The sequence below is a fragment of the Pleurodeles waltl genome, chromosome 4_1 (genome assembly GCF_031143425.1).
Source record: "Pleurodeles waltl isolate 20211129_DDA chromosome 4_1, aPleWal1.hap1.20221129, whole genome shotgun sequence".
Classification (NCBI taxonomy): Eukaryota; Metazoa; Chordata; class Amphibia; order Caudata; family Salamandridae; genus Pleurodeles; species Pleurodeles waltl.
In genome coordinates, this window is record NC_090442.1 from 214,445,337 (window position 1) to 214,470,141 (window position 24,805).

The window sequence follows — 24,805 nt, forward strand, 5'->3', positions numbered from 1 at the left end:
CCCTGGAATTTGTACCACACAGAATACACCTCACAGTAAAGTTCAAATCATACATTTTTGACAGTAACCTCACTAACCTAGGGCAAGCCTTACTAAAGCTCCTCCCAGTCAACAGGTGCACTAAGACTTTATGGCCAGTGACTAAAACAAAATCTCTTCCCTACAACCCCACTTGCATCCACTGTAACAACAGATGTGGCACTATCATCAGAAGTTTGAAGAGCAGGAACATGAGTGATTAATGTTTCCAAGGTCTGAAATGCTTACTCCTGCTCCTCTCCCCACTCATACTTCACTCAATTGTTTAACAATTTTTCAGAGGTTCAGTTTAGAAAGCAATGCAATCGATAAATCTGAAATAAAATCCACACAAACAAAACCAAATACCATAGCTGATCCTTTTTACTGGGGGTTCAGCGTTTCTTGTAGACTCATCTAAATCAATTTTGGGTTCCCTATTTTACGTAAGGGGAAACAGTCCACTAAAATGTTTTTATTTAGTGATCTGAGGTCAGCACAATGGCTCAATCCTCCCACTGTGTTTGCTACTATAATGGCAGAGGTCCACTGTGAAAAGTCTCCTGGTTTTATGAACCCCCATCCGGCAGAGCTTGTACAAATGTTCCTTCAAAAGCCCACTGATGATCAAAGGAACATCCCTCACTTTGTGAATTACTGGGACAGTGTTTGGTGTTAGGATAATCTTATGTTCAAAGCCTTTAAGTACACCAAGCTTATCTGCAAACAAAACCTCATGAGTGGCATGGAGTTGATCTGAAGAGGATGCAGAACCTTCTTTAATGTTGATGAGGGAAATAGGACATTCTGTGCCAAGTCTTAATACCATCCCAAAAGGACTTTGATCACTCCAACTGAGAATGGTGTACCCCTTTTTTGCCACATAAATCCAGGTGTGTAACCTTATGTGTTTATATGTGGTGCTTTCCTGAAAATAGCCCAACATGTACATGTTAAAACCTACAAATGTCACAGTACGTAGGTCAGGGTAAGATAACTTTAACTGTTGCCATTCCTTTTCATACAGTTGGTCTTTATCAACAGCACCAATCTACTCATCAGTTTCTGTAACATTCTGTTGTTCTGAGACCAGATCAACTCTCTGTACACTCTTGCGTGCTCTGGCAAAATTATGTACTTTTTTTTTTTTTTTTTTTTTACACACTTGAGGCATGTTATGAACAATGCAGGGCATGATTCTGAGTTTGCTAAATGTGACTCAGAAGCACATCTGAAGCAGCTGTTGGTTATTTGAATAGGTTTTTAACAGAAGATCTGGATGCAGAAGTGTTGGTAGGGTCTGACATGACAACATTAATATTTTGCACATCCGACATTTGTGTGAATCTACCAAGTTCCTTTGATGCGATAACAGACCTTTCAATCTCATTGGCCATTTCAAGGGTTTCTTGTAATGTTGGGTTTCTGCAGCAAATACGTTTCTCTTGAGTTCTTTGATCAAAGCAATTGACAACAATTTGATCCCTCAAATAACTGTCCAGATTTCCATCAAACTCACACGTAGTTGCTAGGACTCTGAGTTCCGCAAGGAATCTATCAATAGGTTTGTGTTGTTGCCGACAAGTAAAAAATCTGTTGTTCTACAATTATACTTTATACTGGTGTCTTCCTTAAAACTATTTTGCTGTCTATGGTTTGCCTTTTCATAAACCTCTCATTCATCTGAACTTGGGAGGTAACAACATGGGCAAATGGTCAAAAATTATTTGCCCCTCTGATCCAAAATAATTATTCAATAAGGCTTGTTTCCTTATGGGATCAATTATAGTGCCATCAATGGCTATTAAGTAACTATCAAATGCTTTAAGCCATTGTTTCCATTTAGGTTTTTGTACTCTTGGCTCAGGTAAAAATGCTGCAGGTGCAATTATATTGTGCATGATGAAAAATACATACATTCAGTAAAGCCAAGTGGGAATTAAAACAGTGTTTAAGTAAAACACAGAACAACTTGACAGCAACATTTCTTTCAAGAATATTTGTACAATGAGAACCAATAGGAAACCAGAGGATAAAGCTGTTTTCCGATGAGCTTGGTTATTATAGTGGCCAATCAGCAACTACGGTACCAGAACCAATCAGTATGTAGGTCTCATTTTTTAAGCAATTCACTTCAGGCAGTGACGAGCAGTGTTCTTCAGATTCTGTCAGGACCAGAGGTGAGGATTATGCATTTCTTTCTTCACCTTTTATTCAACAACAGGTTCAAAGGTTATCAGAAAAAAACACAATACTGCATATCCCATCTTTCAAATGTCAGTATCCATGACAACCAATATCTAATCCTGGTACAATCCGATAGTCTATATGTATTAACAGCTCCCCGAGTCCTTCCTCTTTCTTCACTGCTGAGTGTCAGTTATGTTCCCTCACTACCCTTTCAATAGAGCGCTAATTTGAGGGGTTTGACTGAACTGTGTTTCTGGATACAATATCGGTGTACTGTCACTGGCATTGTTGGTTTACTGTGTGTGCACTGTTGTGCGGCAGGCTTCGATTCGAGTGCATTTCCATAGTACAGGGCAGGTCCACCAGAGGGTGCTCTTTTGCGCCGTCAGTGAGGCATGTGAAGCACATTGTGAGCCGATTCGAGCCACACGGTGCCACAGTGCTCAATCGTAGTCACAACACACTTTAGGGGTTGCAAGTTCACCCTGTGTGGGTGCTCTGTGTGGCTAACCCCTTCCAACCCTTGCCTGACACCACGGCCACGGTACATCTTCGGCCTGCATCCACGCCTGATTGCCTCACTCGGACGCCACCTGCTGACGACATAAAAAGCTCACACAAGTTTGGCTGGCTAGAGCACCCGCAAGGGGACTGCTCTTTATAATAAAGAGAGCATATTTACGTATTGCTACTAGGCTCATCTGTCCAGTGCTCACACCCTCTTTGCAATGGAGTCCTTGCAGGACCATGAGTATTCCCCCACCATGGCTTCTAAGGAGGAGCTCCTGTCCCAGGCTATTGCCAAGGTGCTTGCCCCTTTACAAGAGAGTGTGGTCTCTCTTGGGGTCAGAATGTTTGAGGATACGGGAGCAGGCACAAGTGGCAGTAGCATGTCTGCTCCCAAGAAAACATGCAAACGTTATGCGGCGTACCTGGAAGGCTTCGATCGCCTGAGCGAACCTTTCCATAGGAGTGCACACAAGTTAAAGCGTACCTCTATCGGGAGGCTGACTTACCCAGGGAGACTTGCTATGAGGTCAACCCAGAATCTGACCCTGATGCAGGCTTACCCATTCAGGGAGAGGTTGAGACAGCCGATGAAGCATCCTCGGATGAGGACCGCGAATCTGGTCATCTTTGTTGCCCAGCTTCGGCCATACCAGACCCCTACAAAGGGGGCTCTACCTTATCTGATATGTTTGTCCCAGAGGACATTTACCATCCTAGATCCCCTGAGTAGCTGCCAGGCCAGAAAGTTACAGATACGTGGCCAGCAAAACACGCCAGCCCCTCGATAAGAAGGTGTGCAACGGACTAAAGGCTGAATGCCCTTGACCCACGATGGAGGGCAGAGTGGCGGTTACACCAGACATAGATCCTAAAATGTGCACTTTTTTGTGAAATACACCAGGGACCCCAAGGAGGGCATGGACTGCTCCTGGAGGGAGTGTCAAGATAAAGTATTGGACGTCATGGGGCCCCTCACCCAGATAATACACCTGGCTAAACAGTCTAAACAGACGGGCAAACCTCTTACCATAGATAGAGTGGCAGGCTGGGCTCGGATGGCAGTGTGCCCTTTTAGGCAACACCAATTGTGCCCTCTCCATGAAGAGACGCTGCTTTCTATTGATAAAATAGATCCAAAGCTGGGGGAGCTCTCCAGCTCTGAAGCAGGGGCGACTGCACAGGGCAACCTGTTTGCCGATTCATTTGTGAAAGAGCTGGGGAAATTTGTAGCCACATTCTCAGCACTGAAAATCTTTCCCGGAGGCATTGGTCGCTCCTCTGGCCTCGGAAACTAGGGGAGGTTGAAACAGTACGCACCAATGGGCGTCGATTACATCAGACCCCTGGGTCCTACAGACAGTGGAAGGGTTCCATATAGAGTTCCTAGGAACTCCGATTCAGGAAGTAGCCTCAAAACTGATCTTCTTTTCACACACAGACAAGGCCCTGATAGATTCAGAGCTCGGTGGACCTCTTTGCGTCTAGGCTGAATGCACTGTTACTGAGGTACTTCAGTTGGCGCCCGGACCCGTGGGTGTAGGAGGTGGATGCCTTCCTGCAAGACTAGGCGTCGGAACAAGCTTATGCATTCCCTCCTTTTCTCCTGGTACCGAGAGTGATGGCGCAAGTTTGTCATCAGGAGGCCGCTGTAGTTCTTATAACCTATCTGTGGAAATCACAAGCGTGTTTCCCCGCCCTCCTGGAACTGTCCTGGGATGCCCTGATCTTGGTCCCATCCTCTCCTCAGGTGCTCTTTGACCCCATGGGTCACCCACACCCTCTGGTTCTACAGGACACCTGAACCTCAGGGTGTGGAGAATTTCAGGTCCAGGTGGGAAGACGTCAGACTTTCGAAGGAGGCTGAAAGATTCACTCAGCAGATGGATTGATGTTGCTTGAACATAACCTCCCGCAGTGAAATCGAGGAAGGACTCGGGGAGCTGTTAATATATATAGGCTATCTGACTGTACCAGAATTAGATATTGGTTGTCATGGATACTGTCATTTGAACCATGGGATATGTTGTATTGTGTGTTTTTTTCTGATAACCTTTGAATCTGCTGTTGAATAAAGAGCGGAGAAAGAAATGCATAATCCTCGTCTCCGTGTCCTTAATAGAACTGAAACTTTCCTTCTCGTTAGCTAGGAAATTTCTCATTACTTATAGTTCTTAATTCTTATAGCTTGGTGTGCACTGAATATAAGTGTCCATCAAACGTTATGCACCTAAGCGTGTAGATTCCTTTGTCTGCCGCACTGCTTGAGCTTCCACACCTGCAACGTTTTAATGAACGCTTGAGTGATATATTGATCTTCTGTGCTTCGTTCGAATAACAGCAAGCTGAATAATCCACAAATTGACTTAAAAGACAATTATTGGGCAGCCACTGTTAACCAAGTGCACCAATACTTAATTAATATGCCTGCATGTCGTACTATATATTTGCCGTCACATTCAAACCATTCAATGAGGAAACAAACATCATAGATGTGCTGTTCCTGGGCCAAAGTCCTGCTCGTCACCAAATATGTCAAGATGAAGAGACAAGAGCAAATCTTAGAAGCAGTAGCCAGTTTATTCTTAACACAATTCCCAGTGGCAATCTCCAACCAACTTCACTTGGAAGCTGAGCACCATCACCTATCACAATAATACATTCTCCCTCACGAACATGCCATTAGAGTGAAATCTTTCTTAAAGAAAACCTCCCATGACACCTTTTAACACGTCCACAGCTTTACAAGCAACAGCACTTTAGATATGAATACCCCACATAGTTGCTTTCACAGCACCTGCATGGTACAGCCAAGTTCTAGGAAGGAGAATAGGGAGAAAAGACTGGGGCGACACCACCAGATGATGTAGCTAAGTGGCAGAGAATGAGAGTGAGAGAGGGATGTCGATAGCAGATGTTGGCGAGACAGCAAATTAAAAGTGATAGCCAAGCCTGATCTGTAGCTTGACTCCAAGAGCCTGAGCTCAAGCCTAGACATTAAAATTATTTGGCATGTAACTCAGGAATAGGGCTTCAAAATTCCAAATAAAGTGTATTAATTTCTAACGCGAGAGACTTTCACCTCATTGCTTTATATTTTATCACTGCATTTAGAGCCATATATTAAGACTGAGAGTTTCAAAACATGAACCTAGAAACAACAGTGAACCACTCCCTATATCTGCTGCTATGATGATGCCACTAGTGAACCCAGAGGCAAGTCCGGTGTTACGTGCCCTTAAATTTGTGGCTTGGGCTGTTATTTTTGATGCAACAGCGTTATAGTGTATTAAACCACATAAAAGATACGATTTTGTACAGCTTCCATTCTGCACTGATGTATCTCAAGGTGCTCTCAAGCACGACGAGGAAGCAATAAGAGCCACAGGAAAATAAAGTAATTACCAAGGATTACATCAGTTGATCAAGCGGAGAAGCTGACTTAGATCCAGGTTTCCTGGTTTTTCATTGTCCAATGTCAGCCATTAGATGACTATCTCTTTACCATTTTACAATAAAAGTCGATGCTTTATCTTTAATTCCATGAGTCGCAACATCAGTACACTTTTTAATAAATACACTATATTCTAACTCGAGTTGACACAAGTGAACTTTCTAGCCTGTAGGGCTCTTCACAATCGCTCCATCTCACAAAGACTGTGGTTGGGCTAATTATGGGTGGTCAGCATGCTGAAGCCACAGACTGGCTCGGCTCACTTTGGGCTTGAGGGGACAGGAGGATCACGAACTGAGCCAGAGCCAGGCATTGGGCTTGAGAAGTCACCGGCTCACCCACCTTCAGTTTGAAGTTGGGAGATAACTTCTTGGTGGAGAGGAACTCTGTCAGTTGTAATAGCAGAGAGCAAAGGGGGATAGTAAGATGGAAGGAAATTGTGGGCCAGACCCCAAAGCATTATGTGGTCCAAATTCGTATCCAGGAAGTAAGTGGCGGAGAATTTCTTCTGCAAAGGAAGCATTGCAACAATTTTCTAAAACAGTCTCTTATTACTTCAAGGTAATTTGAAACAAATTGTTTCAGACACAATGATTCGAACCGAAGGGACTTTGCGAACCAGTGGGGTCTCTAACCAACCTGAACAGGTCCAACACTGAGACCGCACCTGTGAGTCTGCTGCTCCGGATAATTCTGGCCTAGAGGGTTACAGCTGCTCTCCAATACAGGATACATTTACGTCGACAGAGTCGACCTGAATTCTAGCAATGGGTAAATAGACTTTAATATCTTTTTTCATCTTGAGATCATAACTGCAGTGATTTAAGACTACAACCTCACACTGGATCTTCACCTCAGACCTCACCAGCAGGACCTGCATGTCGATACTGTCATATTGGGGAACACAGTTTGGTTTTCACTGTTTTCACACTTACGAGTATGAAAAATTATTATCCAACATTTGCATTGATGATAGGTTGCGTAAGAAACGCAGCAAATACTTGGGCCCGAATTTAAGACGGGCCTAGCGCCGAGTGCCACATTAGCTTATTTTTTTTTACGCTAATGTGGCATTAGATTGGCAAAAATGCTAAGGGTGAAAAATTCTTTATGGTATTGAGAACAGTAGTTGACTGAGCCAAGGAGGGATGTCAGATACGCAATGTCAACCGGAGGAGGCTGTTTTGTTAAGTGCTGTCCAAAAAACGTGAGCTCTTCTTTCTGCAGCTTTTTAATCATTATGCATCAGTCTGGCTTCCTAGATCCAACTGCATGTAATGTTAGAATGAGGTCATGCACCTTCTTTGTGCGTCCAAAAACAAGGACGTTGTCAATATAGTTAAAGCAGTTTTTGACTGATCTCATCACTCTTCTCCCATCGCCTGCAACATTCTGCTGTCAACATCACTCCAAACCCAAAGTATTTTTATCAAAACAGACCATGTGGGTACAGAATATGCTGATGTAACGAGACTGGGGGTCTAGCTTTAGCTGAGGTAAAGATCCAACTTGGAGAACATGCATGTTCCATTGAGGCAGCTGATCATGTCGGTCAGCTGTGGTCCTATATGTCGCTCTTTCGACTGTTGTGTTTGGTTGTCACATATCCATCCACGCAGATGCATATTTCCTTTTTTTTTCTTCATATGAGCACTGCTACAATGGAGGACACTCATGGGGTGAGGCTATGGTTTGCTCAACACTAGTTCTTCCTTCACCTGCCCCTGTAGGTGCACTGGCATGCAACAGTGGTTTTGGGCTCCTGGATGAACTGTTTAATTTATGTAAAATGTGACTAGCACATCTTTCAGCTTACCCAGGCCAAGCAACAGCACTGGATGGTTACTTTTGATCTGATGGCAGCATAAAACATTGTTCCAATCTGAGATATTAAATTTGCAAGGTCGGATGGCAGTGAATGGCACCCCTTCTTAAAATTGGTTGGGACCTTTGGTGGAATTTCCAACGTCTTCTCTTGTTGTGCCCTATTCCCATGTAATCATTTTTTATGGATGTCTGATGACATCTTTCTGAACATTTGGGCTAGTGGTGTTCTCAGATACAATAAGGAATGGTTACATTTGGTTCAGGTGTGCAAAGTGGTTTTCAAAACATAAATCAGTGTAATGTGACTGCAGCTCTTCGGATGAGGTGTCATCTAGAATATTCATTTACAGGTAGACTCCTTGCAGAGGGTAGCAGTGACTGCTTCTGACTAATCTGCACCTGGGAAAAGGAGCATGACCATTCCAAAATACCAGCTTTAAAAAAAATAAATGAATTTGATTGTTCCATCTGAGACAAAATGGAACAAAACCTTCCTCTGGCAAAGTTATTTTTTTCTTTACGGGGTACTTCAATGTGCAGCCTGACTCTTTAATGGCTGGTCCAATGTTGTCTTTTGAGCGGAGATTGATTAGGTGGCTCAGCGGATTTTCCACCTTAGCTTCCTCTGTATCTTGAGAGGCCTGTCGGGCCTCACGATGGCCACTCGTTCTTGCTAGACTTCCCATGTAGGGTATGGTGCTACTAAATGGACTGCCAGGAGCATCTTTGTGTGTGGGTGTTTTCCACAAATGGGGCTAACCTAGGGCGGTCTTTGATGGTGGCGGGAAGCGGTCAAGGGCACTGGTATTTACCACTCAATGTGGTGGGCGGGCCGCAGCCTAGCAGCAATTTTCTCAGAACCAGCCCTCTTTCCAGCTGGGAACTTCTCGGCACCGGTAGCACCCACTCCACTTCTCATCGTGCAATGCAGAGTTCCCTTTGCAGGAGGTGGAAAAATACTTAGTAATACTTGTCTAAATATATATGTTTTTCTTCCAGGTTCATATACTCTTTATGATTATACGTTCATGCAAAAATGAGTCCTTTCTTTAACAATTCCTTTTTTCCTTTTCTATACAGGTAGCAGGAATCTATGCTCCTCACTGGGCGGCATTCCTCACCAAGTAAGTATGATGAAGATGAGTTGAAATAAAATGAATTTGCTTCCTTTCTTCAGTTTCTTGTGATTAATTCCCTTTCTTACCTTCTCTTTGAACAACTTAATTTAGTCTATGGGACAAATGAAAATAGAAGGTTATACCTATTGTACCAAAATGGGTCACTGTCTTGACTAGTGTTAGTCAAGTCCTTCTCCAGTGAGTGTACTTTCCTTTTAGTCTTTCTATATTTAGTAGATAAGCCTGGGTTAGATGCACCCAGCTTTATAAACCTATGACATAAAATATAAGGCTACTGAAAGCTGGGAATTCTGGGTACTGCAAAACATGGCAGCCACACTACAAATCTCTTGTCTCCAAATCATCTTCTTTTATTCACTGCTTTCAGGATTGGAGTAGCACAATCGAGCCTCCATTCTTGAAACTTCATCATAGTGCAGTTTCACATTTATTTCTGACATATTTACTGTGTGCCTTATAATATTAATGTGTATGAATATTTAAACGCACTACTGACATGTAACCACTGAGAAAATGAAGCTTGATAAAGGTGTGTATTAATGTTCATTTAAATTTTTTCATGTGTTCATTACTCACATTTTACATTAAGTTGAATTTGTAGAAGTAACATGCATTTTTATACGTGTTTTGCTGAAAGTTATGTGTGTGCATGTATAATCACGTTTTTGAAACGCACATTAAATGTTTAGTTAAAGTTAGCCTGACTAAAGGCCTTAATTTTGAAATGTCCTTGCTTGGTCAGCCTGTTCTTTCTTTTGCAGGTGCATTTTCATGATTTCATTCGCTAGAGAAAAGGAGTATTGCTATCTGTATAGGTTTGATAGTAAGGCCTGAGAAAACAAATTTTGACAAGAAACATGGAGACTTTAATCAGCAGAAGAAGCCTCATATTCATTGTGTATCAGGAATAAGAGATACTCAAAGTTGCAGCAGCTGTCCAATTTCTGTGAGATGTGAAATGCAGGTGGTGTTGCAAATGCACACCACAAGAGGGGAGATGATTGGTTCCTAGTGGCATGGGTAGAGATAAGAATGTTGCTGAAGGTTTTACTTGTTTTAATTAATGTTCACACTGTTCGAAGTCAGGGCAGATTTCCTTGTCTTTTGAGGGGTATAGTCCTCTGTGCTTTCTTTATTCTTGCAAGTGTAAAACTTTATGCCAAACACTTATTCCTTTTCTGGAAGACTTCTACTGAAGCCTTCACTATGCTGACATCTCACATTTCCAAATTTCCTTGAGACTTTTCATTCAAACCATCCCCATCCCCTTTAGGGCGGAGAGGCCACGCCACCCCCCCACCTTTTGCCCCTCATGAAGAATGTCTGTCAGGCTGAACAAAGGCCAGCCTGACAGACACTCTTCATTTTCAGCTCAGACAGCCAGGAGTGAGTCATGCGAGATTTGCGCAGACGCCTGGCTGCCTGAGCTGAACTTTGCTGGGCTGAGGAGGTCACAGCTTCTATGGGCGTGACCTCCTCAGCTCAGCAAAGGTGCCTCGAGGCCCTCCCCTGGGTGACGAGGAAAGCGTCACCCATTGACACTCACCCTGGGCGCTTCAGGTTTAAGCCCTGAAGCGCCCAGGGCGAGTGTCAATCAGTGACACTTCGTCACAGAGTGGGGTGGGGTCAGCAGTCTCACTGACCCCATCCCACTCTGTGACGAGGCTGGGACCTGGAGGCTGAAGGTAAGTGTGTGTGTGTGTGTGTGTGTGTGTGTGTGATGTTTAAATTGAATGTTTGGTGCGCGCGTGTATGTTTGAGTGTTTTGAGTGTTGTTAATGGATGTGCGCGTGTGTGTGTGTGTGTGTGCGTGTGCGTAAGAATGAGTGTGTGTGTGATCTTTTAAAATGAATGTTTGGTGCATGCGTGCATGTCTTAATGTTCTGAGTGTTAATGGATGTGCGTGCGTGCGTGTGTGAAAGAATGAGTGTGTGTGATGTTTTAAAATGAATGTTTGGTGCGTGCGTGCGTGTATGTTTGAATGATATGAGTGGTAACGGATGTGCGTGCGTGCGTGTCTGTGGGTGAAAGAATGAGTGTGTGTGCTTCCCACCCGCCCCCCTCCCTCCTAAAGCTGCCGGCCGCCACTGTTTCTTATTTAGAATTCTGATTGGAGGATTTTAGAATCATTTTATGTCTAGGAGAGAGAACAGGGGTTTCTTTATCGAACACTTATTCCTAATTCTCAGTTTCTGTATTGCAGCGGCTGTTATTTCTTTGCATCTTAAATCTATTGAGATTGAACCAATTGAGGTATTTCAGCTTGACAGCTGTAATTTTGTATTTTTTTTATATTCTCATGCCATGCATAGATATTGGATTGATTATTGATTGACAATAAGATCTCTTAACTCCTATCACAAATTCTTGGTCCTTATTGTGAGCCAAATGGGCTTCACCAAAATTGAAATGTTTTATTACTGCTAACTTCCTTTGCATCTCAGTCAACCTAAAAAGATCCATCAGATGAGAGAGATTGTAAATCACGCTCCGGCACACTCTCAGGATAATGGCACAAAAATCAGTCATGGCACAAAATCACTGAATGAGAACCCCCTATGTAATCTTTGGTTCACTCTGACATAACCCACTTGGCTTGGCCATCGCCATCCTAGACTGCGGTGGGCTTGTAAGATCCACTGGACTCGAGAAGCATCCAACTCTCCCTTTATCAAATCGTCTGTCTTCTCCTCTCCTTCTTCTTTGTCTTTCTTCACTGTCTATTCTGAACTCATTCTGTTGCACTTTCTTTACTGCCAGGTCCCCAGCTAGTCCTCAGAACTAGTGCACAGCAGGACCTCTCTGTCCGAAAAGTGTACTCTCATACACGGGTGTTGAGATGTTCCTGTCAGTGTCTCACAAGGAGTCGGCACCGTTCTTGTCGCCAGCTATCCTGCTCTCTGGCATCACCACAGGGACCACACAGAGCCAGATTATTTATTTTGCTTTCTCCTAACTAGTACACTGGGCCTACCTAAAGGGGAGCTGGTCTCCACCCACATGTTCTAACCTCTTTCCCTGTCACCAGAAGCAGTGTCCAGTCTCTGGAACAGTGACCTGGAAACCTGGTGGCCGCAGGGTCACACTGCTTTCTTCATACATGACACCCTCCAGTCTCCACTTCCTGGTTCACTTCGTACAGCTCCTTCATCTCCGAATGATTCTCTGAGCTTGGGAAGCATCCTGAGATGGATGAGCTTTGTAGCTGTCCCCCAGCTTAAGGAAAACAGCATCTGGATCCCTACTGGGGTACTTGTGGAATTAACCAGGCCAGTGAATCCACACTTAGCACAGAATGAATGATGAAGATACCTTTATTTATCAAATGTGAGCTCCATCAGGCAGCATGCGCTCTCAGTTCATGAATAAGGTTAATCATTCACTGTAAGCACTAGTCAGCTAGCACTCACATTAATGTGTACATTTAGCTTAATCATTCATTTTGCATTTAGTGCTAAGTCCTTATTTGGGCTTCATTCTTCTACTGTCCTCTTCAGCTATTCACGGGCACACTCTCTCCTCTCTGGCTTGAAAGAACTTCTTCATGTAAGTAACCTAAGTGTTTAATACCAACCACAATTGCTTCCTTCAGTATATTTTTATCAGGCATTTTATATCTTTACAGCTCTAGTGGGGTGACTATTCCCGCAACCTGTTCTACTGCCCTCTTCTGCAATTCACTGGGAAGCTCTCTTTTCTTTGTAGAATTTCTTTATGTAGGTAACCTAAGGGTCACTGTACTGTGTTTCTGCCACAATTGGCTGTTCCAGTCTGTTTTTATTAGTTTTTTTTTTTTTTTAACGGGCGCTACTTCTGTGTTGCATTTTTGCATTTAATTCACACACAATCTTCTCTCTCTCTCGCCCTTCACCTTCTGGGCTCCCTAGGATCGTTCAAGCTGTATGCGTTTCTTTGACTAAGTATGGTCTGCCACATATTATTTTATAATGATATTTTTAAAATATGCAATTTGGATTCATCCCATTTAACCTTTTTTCAGAATTCAGTGCAGGTGTCCAATGTTCTGTGTCCTGAGGATGGCCTTCAAGCGATGAAGCGGTTGAAATGCCGACTACTCCAGTGTTCCAGATTACAAAACTGATGTCCAACGCAGATTTCAAATTTCACAGGCAATATTTTCCCTGCAGTTCATATAAACTACAAAGTCTGAAGTTGGTTATCGATGCACACTTGACACAGCTGTTTTTTAACATTGCATCGTGTGCAAATAACCTGATTTAATCAAATGAAAATATGAAGACAGTTTTCATTATATTTTTAGGCTGCATTGGGATATTGATGCAGGATTTGCTCAATGTGCAGGAAAAAACATATATGCTTGCTTTGGTGCACAAAGATACCAAAGAGGTACATGTGCTTAAACAACCCCAGAACAGAAATGAGCAACACCCCAGCAGTAAAAAGGCTAATACACAATGTGAACAAAAGAGTGATCTCATAAAATATCTGAACAGATTTTATTTTTGCTTTTGCATGTGAGTCAAGCCCAGTATTCAAAATGGAATACAGCAATTCCTAAACATTTTTCAACATAGATGCCGAGCGTCTCCATGTGCCATATGCCACCTTCCGCCAATCATGGCTTTTTAGCTAACACCAATTCTGCATGTGGGGATTTCGGAGCCCTTAATTAAGGGCAGTGTTTAACACACCTCCATAAGCCCCAGAATCCAACTAGGTGTTGGCTGAAAAGCCACAACTGCCTAATGTATGTTTGGCCGGCCTGAGATGGCGAGCCAAACATACATGCGCACTGAGGGGGAGTGCTGTCATTCCTAATGACCTGCCCCTTTTACTACAGAACGATGATAAACCTAGTTTATTATCGTTTTGTAGTAAACGTTTTGCAACTGCTGCTGCTGCTGCTGCTCTGAGGGGGCGGGGGGGGGGGGGGGCAGCGGGGAGGGGAGCAGAGAGCCGAGTTTGTCATTAGGCTGTGCAGCAGAAGCTAAATGTGTCTGAATAAACACGAGAAAAGAAAACCAACGAGCTGGCATCTCTTTTCATGCGCCCCATCTAGAGCTTAGAATGCTTTTCGTGCCACAATGACAAAACCTCTGTGGGAGGCGCCCTGCCTTGAACAAGTGCAAGACTTGCTGCAGGTCGTGCGCCACTGGGGCAGCCAGCGCACATTCAACCATACTCAGAACTCAAATATATATTCACTTGTAACCAGTTTTTCATTGCAAACTTCCAATCTCAAGCAGACTAAAAATAGATGCAAATGGGAGTATCTCACACTCTGTGCTTGCTGTCATCAAACTTTTTGGGCAAGCATTTCTTTTTTATGTAGTTTGTTTTTTAGATATTTTAAATAGTTAAGATACTTGGATTACAAACAGGCTAAGAAAAGTGTGGGTTAAAAGAACAACAATGTACAGAAAAGGCTTTTTACATGACAGTGGCGCTAATACTCTTTTCTGTGTGAAGCTGACTTGTTGGAGAGTATTATTAGGTGAAGAGGTTGAGGGACTAGGGAACTGGTTTAACTAAACAGCAACATTTTCCACATCCTGTTTGTTAATTTGTAATAAGTAGGCATAGAATTATTTCTTTGTTTCCACAAGTGAAACACTAGAAAATGTTAACGTGTACAAACAGTCATACACAAGACAATGCAACTGTAAAAAAACAACAGGGAAATGCAGTGGCAGTATAAAACAGGTCTGCGTATGTACCTACTTCTTTTTTTTGTTTGTCTAGCAAACAAGAAATAAACAGTAGCAAACAGTAAGAAAGCAAGTGCATTCATAGTCCGAACCAACAGAACTACAGAGTAACTTGATTTCAATGGAACTATGGGGGCTTATGCATAAAGTAAGGAAAGAAAGGGCTAATTTAAGACGAGTCTCTGTCTCTGCAACAATATTCGGCTTTGTACCTTCAGCCATTGAGTAGCAGTTTACCATCTGAGACAGTGGTTAGTTAGGGCTCATCAGCCAGGTATAGGTTGGTTCCACTTAGGGTGACACACTAAAGTTTACAAAAAGGTGATGGCTGGAATTCTTGAATCAATCTTAATTAATCCCAGTAGCTGTTAATTACTCGTGTCACATCCCAGTCCATCATTATTTTGTGCATCATGCCACCTCAGTTTGTACCCTGCCACATGCAAACCAGTCTTGTCTTGTCCAGCACATCAGTCTGGAAACACGATCCTAGACTATAGCCATCAATGAGACTAGGAGCCAGTCTTCATTGGAGAAATTAGCAGACACTTGAGCTCCTTATTGCCATGGCAGCCCATCAGTAATCTCTGTTCTCTAGTAGGCGACTCCTCAAGCCACTCAAGGAGATGTAGCAGCTGGGATGCAAGGTAGTAACACTCCATACACACCAGGCCCCCCATTCTCATTGGACAGTTTCAGTGTACATAATCTGATTCTTAGTTGGACACACACCCACATCAGAGAGGATATCAAACTATTCAGTTCCCAAATATGATTATTGGATAAAATACTTTCCGAAAAAAAATATAAAAGCATCTAGTTTAATACTATAATCTTTCTCAACGTAACTGTGCCAATCAAAGATATAAATAATTTAATTCAAAAGGGCACTAAATTGCATATGCCAGTGAGTATAAATATTGTGTTTAAAATTATACTCATCTTCATCAAGTCTAACCTGCAAACACTTCAAACCATTCACCTGCCATTATAAGCCCAGATTTCCCAACACAAACCATCCTCTCCATGCTAGGGCTCCTTAAGAGGCCATCCAGGACCTAGACCACTTTGTATAGCGCTCAAAAGGTCTCCAACAGTGAGGCGTAGGCTGAGTGTGGCATAGGTTGAGTGGGATCTTTTCATTACACAAAGGATCAACGGTTCAACGAGACATGTGTGCATCACTATTCCACCCAAATCTGTTGGGTTTCTTGGCGTAGTGACAGCATATTTGGAATGGGTTCAATCACCAGACAAGACTTAGAATGGACAACTCTAGCCTGTGACTCGCTCAAGTGCCCTACTCTTTGAGATCACACCCCTGGTTTTCATACAAGACTAAGGGTGTGTGTAGAGGAATCTAATGAGGACATGTGGGCCAAATTTACCCAATAGATTAAATATTTTTGAGTATTAGACACATTAAGATCAAGCTTGTACTCTAGATGACCAGAAATCGGCATAAGATAGTTTAATTCTTCCTTTTATGTGTTTCAAACACTTTTGATATGCCAGAAGTGTATTTATGCTGTGCACTCTGTTTTTCAATCATTTTTTAAAGTGTGTGATGCTTTTGAAAACAAGTTGCCATTGAAAACTACAGCAATGTTCCATTAATTTTGTAAATAGTTTATTATTACACATATGATATACTAAATGCTAGGAAACCACTCTTTAGTAATTACCAGTGTCTCAGTGTTTTGTAACCATTTCCCCCCACCCCCATAGTTAGGAATACCGGGGTTCTGGGAAAATATGTTTCATGACAGATTGGACCCTGAGGCGCCATTGAGTACTTACTTGGGGATTCTTGGACACCACTCCCAATTCACCAGTAATTCCTTATTTCATACTGAAGTTTCTACCAGAAAGGTCAGTTGCTGTTGGCAGGTGGAGTCCCTTTGGGGATATTTCCAGCTCCGTGGGATTACTGCAACTCTCAGAATCTCGAGGGGGGCAGTATCTGCAGTTCTCATCTCTTGGTATGTACTAGATGTCATGGACACAGAAAGGTCAATGATGTTCTTTCTACTGAAAGTCTTTGTGATTGATGTGGGAAAGGTTGTTGGTGTGGGACTGTGTATTGCAGTTGTTAGTAATGGGGCTTCTGGTTGCCTAGGGTAGGCACCTAAGCCAAGCAGAACCCCCCACTCTAGTCAGGGCGAGGGAGTTACACACCCAAGATAACCCCTGCTCACCCCCTTGCTAGTTTGGCACGAGCAGTCAGGCTTATCCCAGACACAATGTGTAAAGCGTTTACACAACTCACGTGACACAATAAATACACCACAAAAGAAACACAACACCCAATTATATAAAAATAAACTGTATTGCATAAAACAACATCAGGCCAAACAATATCAGTAATACCCTGCTACACAAGCAGTTATCAGAACATCACACAGGTCACTAGTACTCTTCCAAAATAAGCAGTAGTAGGATAAACATATAGGTTACTGGTTACTCTGCAACACAAGCAGTAGTCATGTTGTCATTACACGTCGTAAAAACATGCCAAGACATCATTATAAATACAAATAAAATAAAACATTCTGCATAGGTCACAACATGACCCCCAATGCATATAGCCTGAGAACATTTCCTTAGGACATATGTCACAAAAAAAAACATTACCCTCCGAGTGCATCCAAGCACCAGGAAAATTAATGCATGAACCATAGTAGGGAAATGCAGGACATTGGGTAATAAGGAAAACACACCTACACAAAGCCTCAGTGTGTCAGTGCTTCTTTTACATTTTATCCGGTAAAGGGAGCTCACTCCGTCCACCCAGGAGCTCCTGCGCTCCTCTTCTAGGAAATATGGTAACTTCTCTGTGTGAGAGAGGTGCGACCCCTCTCACTGAAGCTGCCACAATCAAAAATACCCCTCCAGCTGGGGGTGTCCCCGGTCAGGGAATGGCGGGGAAACCCTCCTTGGGCTTCCCCGTACAAGAGTTAAAAAGGGGGGGGGCACACACTAAGGGATTCAGCAGGGGAACCCTGTGGAATCCCCTCCCACACACCGCAATAGCCTCTGCAATCCTCCTCTGTCTGGAAGGGACTGTCCAGGGGCTGATCTTCCTCGAGGTCCCCCTCACCACAGCCACAACTCTTTGCGGTGCAGGGCAACCTCCTGGGGTTCTCTGGCTCTATACAAGGTGGGAAAGGCAGCTCCTACAGCTCCGCCGTTCCTCGCACCCCGTACCTCAGGTGGACGAGCCTCCTGGCTCAGGGACACAACGCTAAGCCCTCCCACCCAGCTAGCAGGATTCTCCTCCATGTCCTCAGGGAGCGGCGTCCCTTTTGTTGCGGCTGGGGAAGCAGCAGTGAGGCACCACAAAGCAGGTGTTGGCTTGTGCCCCGGGAGCACACTCGTCTGTGTGCTCTACCCAGCTCGGGACCTCTCCTTGTTGCGGGCCAAATGCTGAAGCTCAACCTCCCCAACAGGAGGGAGCGTTTCAGTCCAAACCAGGCATGGATAATAAACAGCAAAGCACAGTGCTCACCACACGCTGCGATAAGGGAAGGGAGTACTCTCCAAGTTCCTGATCCAATGAGTTCAGCGCTTCCCTTACACTGAAATAATGAATCCTAAAGTACCCTTCCTGCACTTGAAAAAGGGGAAATGCAGTGGAAAGGGGGCACACCACCCAGTCCCTGGAGACAACAAGGGGAACAGATGTATTACATAGGTAGTTACGTTTGTTAGAATGTGATAGATGGATTACGAAGTGGAATGTGAGGACGCGAGGAAGGAGAAAGGCAACGGGAAGAGACAGAGGGTAACGGTGTTGGGGCTGTATCTGTATTACTTTATTTATACTACAATTAAACGGATTTAAAAGAAGATTCCTGGCAAGTGTCTTAACAACAGTGCTACAGGGCCAAAACAAGCAGGCCAGCGCAAGGGTTCACAGGCAGTGGCAGTCCTTCTCAGTGATCTAGCAGGTCACAGGTCAGCACAACAGCAGAGCAGTCCCAAGGCGGTTCCTGGTGAGTCCTTCCAGCAGCATCCAGTCTCCCGTTCAGTAGTCCATTAGTGTCTAAAAATGTGGGGGGAAGACCCCCTGTACTTATACTAATTTTGTACAGTCTCCACAAAAAGGGGGGAAGGAGTGTCTGAATAGTATGCACAAAGCACAGCTGTCACTCTGTCCCAGACGTAGACTGGAGTCAAGCTGCAAAACACCAGAGTCACGAGCACAGAGAAATGCCACTTTCTAAAAGTGTCATTTCTTTCATGGTAATCCAAAATCCACCTACACCAGTAAACACATCACAGCCAGATCAAACATGTCTACGCTACCCCTCATAGATTAGACAATACCACTTAGACATATGTTGGGGCATTTCCAATGCAATCCTATGAGAAAGGCGGCACACACAGTAGTGAGGAACAAAATAGTCTGTTCTTACTACCAGGACAGGCCACACAACCAGGCACATGTCCTGCCTTTTACCCACACAGCACCCTGCACATAGGGCTAGCTAGGGCCTACCTCAGGGGTGACTTATATGTAGTAAAAGGGGAGCTACAGGCATGGCAAGTCAATTTAGAGGCCAGGTCCCTGTGGCAGTAAACTGTGTATGCACGACCTTCGGTAGCAGGCCTGAGACAGGTTTGAAAGGCTACTTCGGTGGGTAGCGAAAGCTGCGCTGCAGGCCCACTAGCAGCATTTAATTTACAGGCCCTGAATTTAATTTAAGGCATACCACTGTACAAGGGACGACAGGTAAATTAAATGGGCCATTTAGGTGTTAGTCAATCATACCAAATTTAGAAGGGAAGGCACATGCACTTTAGCACTGATCAGCAATGATAAAGTGCTCAGAGTCCTAGACCAACAAAAAGAGGTCAGAAAAAATAGGAGGAGGAAGGCAAAAAGTTTAGGGATTGCTCTGTAAAAAGGGCCAGGCCCAACAGTATTTTTTTCACAGGTATCCCAATTCCACCTTTATTCTTCCTATCTCCATATGGACCCTATTTTCTTTTAAAGAGGGAAGAATGGAGGAAACAATTAGGCCACTTAATGTCTGAAGGTTTCTCTATAAATTGAAGATTAGAGATCAGTCGCACCAGCATTGGGCAGGACGCACTGGCTCCCAAATACCACTGCATTGAATACAAGACTTCAACAACCATTAAGAATCCCCACATCTTTGGACTGGTGAGACAAACTGTGTGCGGGGAGTCGGACTGTGGCACAAGTGTTCCAACAACATACAGGTCTGGTAAGAAATACACTTATAGCAGTTTTGCTTAGGGCCACTTATGGATAAGAAGGGAGCCCTGTATTGCTGCCTTATGATGGGACATTGGAGATAATGGGTCCGGCCACATGCATCCTTTTTGAAGTAACTGGAGGGATGCATGGGTGAAACTAACAAATTACATGTAACGTATCATAACACAACATAACACAAAATACAATAAAACATAAATTAAATTGTAACCAATAACATACATATAAAAGTAAAGGAATTGAAAAACGGCTAAAAGCACAGAAAATGCCCCAGTAACACACCTTGGGAGACATTACCTAGAAAACACAATTCCCTCTCCGCACAACACGTTTCGTAAACATAGTTAAAGTATTCATCTGAATTGCCTTACCTCTTCCGGCACCATAACCAGAGGGAATTTGTCCTCCGACAGGAAGTTAAACAGGCACCAGAGCCTAAAGGCATCCTTTTCTGGAAGTTTCAGTCCTGGGCCCCTTGGGCTGCTGTTTTTGGAAATCAGCGTCCAACACAACTCGTCAAGCGTCTTTCTCTCGAACGAGCCTTCTCGCACCTTAAGGAAGATGGGTAAATATTATTTTATTTGATGATCATGTTTTCCACTATTCTGGCAAGTTGGTATTAGCACAGTTTACGCACAGCACATAACAAATTCTGAAACAAAGATATGGATAAGACAAGAAGTCAAAAAAAAAAAAATAATATATATATATATATATATATATATATATATATATATATATATATATATATATATATATATATATATATATATATATATATGGGCAAAGTCCTACAGCAGCTGACTGCGACTAACAACGGGGCCGGTGCACGATTCCGGATGCAGGCTCCGTAATTATTTAAAAGATTTTTCGCCCAATCTGCAGTCAAAGGAGAACACCGGCACTCTGTACTGCTGCACAATCGTAAATTTATTTCAAACCGGTACTACGAAACTGAAGTAACATTCAAAGCTATGGGCAACGCGTTTCAACCTGAACGGTCTTCTTCATAGCCCACCTTATTTCAAAAAGTGAATAAACAAACTACACCCCCTCCCCCTCCTCATTTATATCCTGTTTTGCCAATAGACAAAGAAAAAATACTACTAGTTTAACAGTCCTATATTTCAGAAAAAACAATACTCAAAAAACTCTATTAATTCAGAGATTTCCTTCAAAACTGATTCATTATCACATCACTTCTCCCAAAAATTCATTATAAAAACAAGGTTAACAGTCTTATCATTATTTTTAACATTTTTACTAAATAATTAATTAGATGAATAACCAGGATACCATTCATTATCCCATCATATCGATATCTCCGATAGAGGATTTTACCTCATACTCTTATCTCTACTAAAGACCTTTACTAACCCAAATTCATTAATACTACACAAATTTTACAACTATTAATACCTTCTCATAATGGTTAATTTTGGCAGTTCATTTCACAATCCGGGTGATGGTGTCAGCTAATCAAATCAAAACAGCGCCTGAACATCAGAAAAAATCTAATAATTCTAAAAATTCCATTAACCCACATGTACATACAGTTCTTCATCCTGGTTCAACCCCCACGGGGCTCTGCTATTAAGTCTAATAATGTACTCCGATTCCATCTTTCTCAAGGTCCGTTCTCTGTCTCCTCCTCGTGGGGATGGTGTAACCCTGTCAATTGCAAAAAATAACATACCATCAAAACTCCCCTCATGAGTTTTTCTACAATGTTGAGCTATAGGATAATTAACATCATTGTTCTTAATCGCCCTCCAATGTTCCAATATCCGTTTCTTAACAGGGAAAATTGTACTACCCACATAACAGAGGTTGCACGGACACTTAATGACATATACAGTAAAATCTGAGTTACAATTTATGAACGTATTAATTTTCCTTTCCTCCCCTGTGGGCAACATATATGTTTTGCAATTCTTACTAAACTTACATGCCTTACATCTCATGCATTTGTAAAAGCCTGCCTGCTTCATAAATCCCATCTGCTCATTCCTATTTTTATTCATGTAACTATGCACAAGAATATCCCGCAGAGATCTACTCTTCCTATATGTTATTCTCGGATAGGGACCAACTAATGAACCTATAATTCTATCCGTTTTGATTAAATGCCAATACTGCTTCAAAATATCCACCATTGCTTTTGATCCGGCATTAAAGGTAGTAATACATCTTATCACCCTCGCATCACTAACTCGTTTTTTTGGAAAGAGAATGCTTTCCCGATTAATATTCGCTACTTTGTTACAAGCATCCTTAATGATACTTCCAGGATAATCTCTAGCTCTAAACCTGGCAATCATATTTCTCTGTTCCTTTTCAAAACCCACATTAGTGCTACAATTCCTTCTTGCCCTTAACAGTTCCCCATAGGGTATGCTCCATTTCAGTCTAGCAGGATGGGCACTCCTAGCATGTAAAATGCTATTTCCTTCTGTACTCTTTCTGTATAGACTTGTCTGCACTGTGTCACCCTCTATTGTGATTAAAACATCCAAAAACTTCATCATCCTCCTATCCATTTTGTATGTAAATTTCAGATTAAACTCGTTCCTTTGAAGACCTTCCACAAATTCCAATAGAATATCCTCCGGACCATCCCATATTATAAAAATATCATCTATAAACCTTGTCCAAAAAATCAAGTATTGCATCCACCTGTCATTGTCTTCGGTCATCACATATTGGGTTTCCCACCAGCCCATAAATAGACATGCAAAACTCGGAGCAAAACAGCTTCCCATCGCAGTTCCTGTAGTCTGCCTAAACCATTTATCATCATACAAAAAGGAATGAGTTTAATCTGAAATTTACATACAAAATGGATAGGAGGATGATGGAGTTTTTGGATGTTTTAATCACAATAGAGGGTGACACAGTGCAGACAAGTCTATACAGAAAGAGTACAGCAGGAAATAGCATTTTACATGCTAGGAGTGCCCATCCAGCTAGACTGAAATGGAGCATACCCTATGGGGAACTGTTAAGGTCAAGACGGAATTGTAGCACTAATGTGGGTTTTGAGAAGGAACAGAGAAATATGATTGCCAGGGTTAGAGCTAGAGATTATCCTGGAAGTATCATTAAGGATGCTTGTAACAAAGTATCGAATATTAATCGGGAAAGCATTCTCTTTCCAAAAAAACGAGTTAGTGATGTGAGGGTGATAAGATGTATTACTACCTTTAATGCCGGATCAAAAGCAATGGTGGATATTTTGAAGCAGTATTGGCATTTAATCAAAACGGATAGAATTATAGGTTCATTAGTTGGTCCCTATCCGAGAATAACATATAGGAAGAGTAGATCTCTGCGGGATATTCTTGTGCATAGTTACATGAATAAAAATAGGAATGAGCAGATGGGATTTATGAAGCAGGCAGGCTTTTACAAATGCATGAGATGTAAGGCATGTAAGTTTAATAAGAATTGTAAAACATATATGTTGCCCACAGGGGAGGAAAGGAAAATTAATAAGTTCATAAATTGTAACTCAGATTTTACTGTATATGTCATTAAGTGTCCGTGCAACCTCTGATGTGGGTAGTACAATTTTCCCTGTTAAGAAACGGATATTGGAACATTGGAGGGCGATTAAGAAGAATTATGTTAATTATCCTATAGCTCGACATTGTAGAAAAACTCATGAGGGGAGTGTTGATGGTATGTTATTTTTTGGGATTGACAGGGTTATACCATCCCCACGAGGAGGAGACAGAGAACGGACCTTGAGAAAGATGGAATCGGAGTACATTATTAGACTTAATAGCAGAGCCCCGTGGGGGTTGAACCAGGATGAAGAACTGTATGTACATGTGGGTTAATTGAATTTTTAGAATTTTTAGACTCTTTATGATGTTCAGGCGCTGTTTTGATTTGATTAGCTGACACCATCACCCCGGATTGTGAAATGAACTGCCAAAATTAACCATTATGAGAAGGTATTAATAGTTGTAAAATTTGTGTAGTATTAATGAATTTGGGTTAGTAAAGGTCTTTAGTAGAGATAAGAGTATGAGAGAAAATCCTCTATCGGAGATATCGATATGATGGGATAATGAATGGTATCCTGGTTATTCATCTAATTAATTATTTAGTAAAAATGTTAAAAATAATGATAAGACTGTTAACCTTGTTTGCATAATGAATTTTTGGGAGAAGTGATGTGATAATGAATCAGTTTTGAAGGAAATCTCTGAATTAATAGAGTTTTTTGAGTATTGTTTTTTCTGAAATATAGGACTGTTAAACTAGTAGTATTTTTTCTTTGTCTATTGGCAAAACAGGATATAAATGAGGAGGGGGAGGGGGTGTAGTTTGTTTATTCACTTTTTGAAATAAGGTGGGCTATGAAGAAGACCGTTCAGGTTGAAACGCGTTGCCCATAGCTTTGAATGTTACTTCAGTTTCGTAGTACCGGTTTGAAATAAATTTACGATTGTGCAGCAGTACAGAGTGCCGGTGTTCTCCTTTGACTGCAGATTGGGAGAAAAATCTTTTAAATAAATATATATATATATATATATATATATATATATATATATATAGAGAGAGAGAGAGAGAGAGAGAGAGAGAATATTCAACCCAAGTACAAGTTAAGAATTGCACTTATACAACCTTTCCCAGAAAGCAGCAGTCATTGCTACTAAGTAGTATAATGAATGCACATATTTGCTCTCATCTACTGCAATACATAATGCACTTTTTCCAATCTTAT

The 24,805-nt window shown here is 42.3% G+C and overlaps 1 protein-coding gene across 2 annotated transcripts in view; it reads right to left on the reverse strand.

Annotated features, from left to right (window-relative positions):
- The window catches only part of LOC138287598 (differentially expressed in FDCP 6-like), a 256,732-nt gene that overhangs the window by 91,341 nt on the left and 140,586 nt on the right, over positions 1–24,805 (reverse strand). For both annotated transcript variants that reach the window (XM_069228170.1, XM_069228172.1), the window contains exon 3: positions 20,442–20,621. In XM_069228170.1, coding sequence (XP_069084271.1) covers positions 20,442–20,621 — 180 coding nt within the window. The remainder of the gene's footprint in view (positions 1–20,441; positions 20,622–24,805) is intronic.